General features: G+C 40.8%; 1 protein-coding gene across 1 annotated transcript in view; it reads left to right on the top strand.

Moving 5' to 3' along the window:
* trip12 (thyroid hormone receptor interactor 12) overlaps nucleotides 1–6,769 on the top strand; it is a 28,531-nt gene that overhangs the window by 15,862 nt on the left and 5,900 nt on the right. The window contains exons 17-29 of the mRNA XM_013914296.1: nucleotides 155–311; nucleotides 555–708; nucleotides 1,430–1,658; nucleotides 1,821–1,939; nucleotides 2,384–2,591; nucleotides 2,939–3,039; nucleotides 4,731–4,905; nucleotides 5,027–5,168; nucleotides 5,367–5,558; nucleotides 5,744–5,895; nucleotides 5,994–6,151; nucleotides 6,309–6,382; nucleotides 6,491–6,690. Coding sequence (XP_013769750.1) covers nucleotides 155–311; nucleotides 555–708; nucleotides 1,430–1,658; nucleotides 1,821–1,939; nucleotides 2,384–2,591; nucleotides 2,939–3,039; nucleotides 4,731–4,905; nucleotides 5,027–5,168; nucleotides 5,367–5,558; nucleotides 5,744–5,895; nucleotides 5,994–6,151; nucleotides 6,309–6,382; nucleotides 6,491–6,690 — 2,061 coding nt within the window. The remainder of the gene's footprint in view (nucleotides 1–154; nucleotides 312–554; nucleotides 709–1,429; nucleotides 1,659–1,820; nucleotides 1,940–2,383; nucleotides 2,592–2,938; nucleotides 3,040–4,730; nucleotides 4,906–5,026; nucleotides 5,169–5,366; nucleotides 5,559–5,743; nucleotides 5,896–5,993; nucleotides 6,152–6,308; nucleotides 6,383–6,490; nucleotides 6,691–6,769) is intronic.

Raw genomic sequence — 6,769 nt, 5'->3', positions numbered from 1 at the left:
GTGTGTGTGTGTGTGTGTGTGTGTGTGTGTAAACGTGCATATCTTTCTCATGTAATTTAAGGAATCTTCCTTAAAACAACAGCTTATTACTTTGTGGCATTTTTGTCTATAGCATTTTTGTTGCATTGGGTAACCTCTGTATTTTCCCTTTCAGTGAGCTGATGCCCTGCTTGCCCAGAGAAGGCATCTTTGCAGTTGATGTAATGCTTAAGAAGGGCAGTGTCCAGACAACAGAGGGAGCAATCTGGCAGTGGAGGGATGACCGGGGACTGTGGCATCCTTACAACCGCATTGACAGCCGCATTATTGAGGTACACATTACTGTGTTGTTATTATTATGTTATGTCATATCAGTTTAGTCATTGTTGAAATTTTATTTCTTTTGTAATATATTATAATGATTTAGTAGGATGCTACAATAAAGGATAACTAAAGAATGAATAATGGGTCGACTTTTAAACCTTGTGTCAGAATATTTAATGTGTTAGGATCATGTGTGGGTATAGATCTGTATATCTCTCACTGATATTGGGTGTGGTTGTCTTGCTCTGCAGACAGCCCACCAGAACGGGGAAGATGAGATCAGCTTGTCAACCCTCGGCCGCGTATACACAATTGACTTCAACTCTATGCAGCAGATCAATGAAGACACAGGAACAGCACGTGGTATCCAGAGGAAACCTAACCCTCTTGCTAACCCCAACACAGGTATTTTACTAATGATATGTGACGAAGATATGTGTGAAGAGGAGTGTATTTTAGCAGAGAATAGAATGGGAACAAACTCCTTGGGTTGACTTATTTTAGGCTCGTAAAAGGAAAAGTCCTTTGAAAATCTAAATAAGCTCTCAGTGCCTAATGAATGAAGATTTATTTTATTTTTTGTCTTGTGAGGGTGGTAGCTATAATCAGCTTGGAGTCGCACAGCTATATTTCTAACAGTGACAGGTTAACGGCCCAAAAAATAAAAGCAAAAAAAATTCCCTGAAACAATTCCTTCGTTGTTAAATGCAATGTTTTAGTGGTGCAGCAGCACGAGCATTTGCCCCAGATTGTTTGGTATGCTTCATTGAAATTGAATTTGTTTGCTTCAGTACACACTGTAAGCTTAACAGTTACTCAGAAAAATGGCAATAACAATAGTTCAGCTAGTGCTAGTATGGTCGGACACATTAGCTAAACTTAAATTTTGTAGCTACTGCTGTTATTATAGCTTAAGGATAGTGTGTGTGTGGGGGGGGGCTTTACAGCTTCCTAATTGGCCACAGCAAAAAGAGAACTAAACTATGACCCAAACAGTGAGGTGTATATACTAAACAACTACTATACTCTACTACAGACCCCTGAAATATTTCATTTTATCATTATGCAGTTACTGAGTGCATATGGTTAATGGCATTAATCTGACCCGTTCCATGTCTTTCATTAGGCAGCCACCAAGAGGTCCGTCGTGAAGATGCACGAGCCCAGTTGATGAAGGAGGACCCTGAGCTGGCAAAGTGCTTTATCAAAACTCTGTTCGGGGTCTTGTATGAGGTGTACAGCTCATCAGCTGGCCCAGCTGTCAGACACAAGTGCCTTAGAGCCATCCTCAGGATCATCTACTTTGCTGATGCAGAGCTGCTGAAGGATGTGCTGAGGAACCATGCTGTGTCCAGGTAAGAGTCTAGGCTACTGGCTCCTGTTAGCACTGATATTAAATCTGGTTGTGGTCTTACAGTAGGCTAAAGATGTTGGAAAGGAAGAATTTTAAAGAAACAACAGGGCCAGTGTTGGGATTTTAAATTAAATTGACCTTTGTCTTGTGTTTATTTCTACAGTCACATTGCCTCCATGCTATCTAGTCAGGACTTGAAGATTGTAGTGGGTTCACTGCAGATGGCTGAGATCCTCATGCAGAAGCTCCCAGATGTTTTCAGTGTTTATTTCAGAAGAGAAGGTAGTGTATGATCCCATGGAGAACTGTGGTTTCTTATCTGTTCATCACACCATTAAGACAGTATAAGCGTTTTGTAAAAGAAGTATGCTCTGAAGCTGTCACTTTGTGTTAGTTTTTTGTATGATGTCATAGCTAAATTAATGTTTGTGGATGCAAATTGTTAAAGCTTTAAATGCAAAGATTTTTTTTTAATAAGATAGTAAAATGTGACAGTTAAGGCTGACTTTACCTAAAACCTTACTATATTGCAAGTGTGGCAATGGTGCATTGATGCTAATGGTTTCCTTTGCATTTTTTCCCCTGATGCATTATTCCCTGAATTGCCTGAAATGTGAATTGAGTCCCAGTCCTCAGCCAGAGCTCTATGCTGGCGTGGAGCTCTGTATTGTGCTTCTTTTAAGGCTTTTTTTTTTTTTTTTGCAATACTTTCTTTTTGTCTTCAAGGTGTCATGCACCAAGTGAAGAATTTGGCAGAGTCTGAGAGCTTTTTGGTCACTAGTCCTCCAAAGGCTTGCCCTAGTGGCACCGCCAGTCTCTGCACTACCACCATCAGCACTGCATCCACCACATCTGCTAATAATACAACTCCTGACCTGGGCTCACCCAGCTTCCAGCACAGCATGGACGACTCGCTGGACCTCAGCCCTCAAGGGTGAGTTTGAGGCCATATGTGGCTTTGGTTTGGCTATCTAAGGAAACGATATAAATTTATTTATTTATTTATTTTTTTTAGCAAAGCCAAACATCCAGTGTGTATTTGGAAGAAAAGCTCATAAACACAAAGTAATTAAGTCATTAAGAGCAAATATTGTTGTCAAATAGTTGCTCAACTACTTAAAAATGTAAACAGAGCACAGATAATGTATATTGTCTGCAATTAATACATGTTACTATTTATCAAAGCATTATAGGGTATGTATGTATGTCTGTAGTTAATGGAAGAGCAAATATCTTTATAAATAACCACAAGAGCATGAAATAACTTTCTCTTGCACATAGGCGGTTAAGTGATGTCTTAAAAAGGAAACGACTACCTAAAAGAGGACCTAGAAGGCCCAAGTACTCGCCACCAAGAGATGATGATAAAGTAGACAATCAGGGTGAGTGTCCCAGACACACTTTGAGACACAAATATGTTATAATAATTTTGTTGAAAAAGTTCTGAACCATACTCTTGAACTCAGATCAGTATGAGACTAATTATATTATACAGATTGACAATATTATTTGAACGTGTTTTTTGCACATTTGTTACTGTTTTGATGCATATGTTAACGCAGGGGTGTCAAACATTTGCAGGCCACATGCAGCTCACTTTGATCTTAGGTGCTGTCAACACTGTACACAATGCAGAATGGTGCGTAACAAGCAAGCAAAATAGGCAGAAAAATATCATCATCAATTTTTGATGGAAAAGTGATCTGGAAGAAGTGATCTGAGAGCAAGAGAGCTGTGCAGGAAGTGTGGTGTGGATTTTTCTTTTGTTTGTTTTGGTTGGTTGTTTTTGTTTTTTCCCTGTTAATACAAGGGTAAGATAAAATTCATGACAATGTTTTTTCAAACGTCTTCTTTTGCTGCTGGTTCAGTGAATTTTTGTCAGAGGGTGCGAAACTTGCGGTTTCAGAATCTCTGAAATGTCGGTTTTCAGCTCCTGGGGGCACATCTGTGTACGTGCCGTCGGGTGAACGAGCCCACTTTGTGTTTGCATCTTTTTGCGGAATCTGTTTACCTGCTCTTTGGTCATTTGGTTTTTTTAGCGGTTTAGTGGTTTTGAATCCGTTTTGTGGGCTTTTATCTGAGATTCTGAGATCTGTATTAAATTACAGATCTGGGAGTAAACCAGATGTTCTCCCTTTCACCTCTGGGGGCATTGGGGTTCAACAGGTTAATTGTTTATTGCTCAATTACTTTGTATAGTATGAATAGCCATGAGGGAGGTTTTTTATTAGTAGGAAAAGTTGTAAAACTTTTGAAAATACAGTCAAGTCTAGAACTTCTGCTTGTGCTTGCTTGTGGTGAGCAGCAGATCAAAGAAGTTAAGAATTATAAATGACTTCCTTAGCTGTGAGACTCATTTAAACACTGAGCCATGGCTCTGTGCCACATGCAGACATTTCTTCATCTCTTCCATTCAAAGACACTTTATATAATTTATTTTATGTAATACTTAACACTGAACTGTGAATGTAATACTTTTTGTCCTCCACAATGGAAAATGGCTGAAAATAAAAGCATGTATCACTTTATCCAGCTCCTAATGTCATGTAGCCTGTGCTCGTTTCTTTATTTCCTGACTGTCTCTCTGTGTAGCTGGTCTGCACCACTACACATGCTGTCTTGGGAACATCTACCTCCCTTCCTCCTTTTCACACAATGGGATGATCCCAGTCTGTCTTTGCATTTGATTGGTTGGATTGCCCATCAAAATAAAGTCCCACCCCCTGCCTGCATGGATTCTCAGCAGGGCTGAAGTTTCGGCTCCTATGTACAAACGTACCATTAATAACTGACACATGAAATTATCTAGCGGGTCGGATATAATTGTAGGGCTGTACATTTGACATCCCTGTGTTAAAGTAATACCTGCCGGCTAATATTTACAGTGTTGATCAGAACCTGTTGGTGTACAGTAACTTTTGGTACACTGAATTGTTTAGTCATAATCCTTTTTTTTTTTTTTTTTTTTTGTATTATTAAAAAAAAAAAACCAAAACCAACCCCAAATGAGCTAAATCTATAATAATCAAATATTTTTTATGTTGTTAGTTGATTCTCCTGTTCTTCCTTTTAGCTAAGAGCCCTACCAGTACTCAGTCACCCAAATCATCCTTCTTGGCCAGTCTCAATCCCAAGACATGGGGCAAGCTGGGTGCTCAGACCAACAATGCCAACTCTGAGCCCTCGCGCACAGCAGGAGTGAGTGGCCTCGCAAGGGCCCCTCCCAAGGACTCAATTTCAAATAACCGGTACGGTTGTGAGTTAACGAAGACAGCTTAGCTTTGTCTTTACTCCTATATTATCCAAATCTCCCGTCGTGGGCTAAACCATCGTCCTTAACAAGTGAATTATTTATTTTGTCATTTGTAGAGACAAAATTAAGGCCTGGATCAAAGACCAAGCGACTAAGTTTGTGGAGCGCTACTTCAACTCTGAAAATGTGGATGGCAGCAACCCTGCACTGAATGTCCTCCAGAGACTTTGCACAGCCACCGAGCAACTCAACCTCCAGGTAAAACATGAGCGCTACCTCGAAAAAGAAGTTATTGAACAGCTAGCAACACCTTGTACAGGGTTGGTTTGTTTGAGGTTTTAAAGTTATAAGATGTATTCCAAGAAGAAGATGGTAGTTGTACTTGTTGAGTACAAAGTAACTATCAATAGTTAAACCCCATACCTGAAATATTTTATCATCTGATGCATTTCACAGGTGGACGGTGGTATGGAGTGCTTAGTGGAGATCTCCAGTATTGTGTCAGAATCTGATGTGTCGTCTTTTGAGATCCAGCACAGTGGGCTGGTGAAGCAGCTGTTGGTCTACCTGACCGCCAACACAGACAGAGAATTGCTGAGTCGTGATGTGCGGCTCAAAAGGTTCCTCCATGTGTTCGGTGGCTGTCCGGTGAGACTAAAACATATATTATTGTTAAATTATCTTATTCTGCTCAAGTCTGAAAGTTCTGCAGTGATCTGTTTTTAGAATCAACGGTTTCCTCTAATAAATGTGTTTTACAGGAAGATGGTGGAAGCATGTTTGCTGGGTTTGTTTCTAACTTTTTATTTTTAAATTCCCTCATTTTGTCTCAGCCTCCAGGAATGGAGCCCATAGGTCGCCTGGATCTAGCTGAGAATGCACCTTACTTGGCCATGGTGCACAAGATGAACAGCTGTCTGAGCCAAATGGAGCAATTTCCTGTCAAGGTGCACGATTTTCCCAGTGGCAACGGCAATGGCAGCAGGTCTGTGGCTTTACGTACATTTTGTTTCCAGCTGTTTGTGCACATTTTGGTGTGGTGTACTCTTTTTAATTGATATGAGTCTCCCACTCTCTCCTCAGGGGGTCTCAGGCACTCAAGTTCTTCAACACACATCAGCTTAAGTGTCAGCTGCAGAGACACCCAGATTGCACTAATGTTAAACAGTGGAAAGGGGGACCTGTAAAGATCGACCCTCTGGCTCTGGTGCAAGCCATTGAGCGGTATCTTGTTGTCAGAGGTGAGAGACATTTGCAGAATGTTTACGTCAACTTGTGCTTCAACCCCACTGCAGGGCACTTTGCATTGTCCAAGAGACCAAACGTTTTTCAGTTGTTAGCCATTTTTCAGAACTCGCTGTTAGGTTGCATTGTAAATTTAAAATCTTGTCTCCACAGGATACGGCCGAATCAGGGAAGAAGACGAAGACAGTGATGATGATGGCTCAGATGATGAAATAGACGAATCACTGGTATGCAATTCCATTCATGCCAAATAATGGTTGTGCGTGTGCTTCTATATAATCCTCTGTAGATATGCATCTTTTTAATCCCTCCTATGTGATTTCTTGATTACTCAGGCGGCTCAGTTTTTGAATTCAGGCAGCGTACGTCACAGACTGCAGTTCTACATTGGTGACCACCTGCTACCGTACAACATGACGGTGTACCAGGCTGTGCGGCAGTACAGTCTGCAGGCAGAAGAAGAACGGGAGTCAACAGATGATGAGGCAAACCCACTTGGCCGAGCTGGCATCTGGACCAAAACGCACACAATATGGTATAAATAACCACTTTTTATACCAACTAAATATCTCATGACAATCAAGATTCAAAGTCTCAAAGGGTTTGGGGGGGGG

The sequence above is a fragment of the Pundamilia nyererei genome, unplaced genomic scaffold (genome assembly GCF_000239375.1).
Source record: "Pundamilia nyererei isolate P.nyererei 1_Seehausen unplaced genomic scaffold, PunNye1.0 scaffold00185, whole genome shotgun sequence".
Lineage (NCBI taxonomy): Eukaryota > Metazoa > Chordata > Actinopteri > Cichliformes > Cichlidae > Pundamilia > Pundamilia nyererei.
This window is presented reverse-complemented; position numbering and strand designations above follow the sequence as displayed.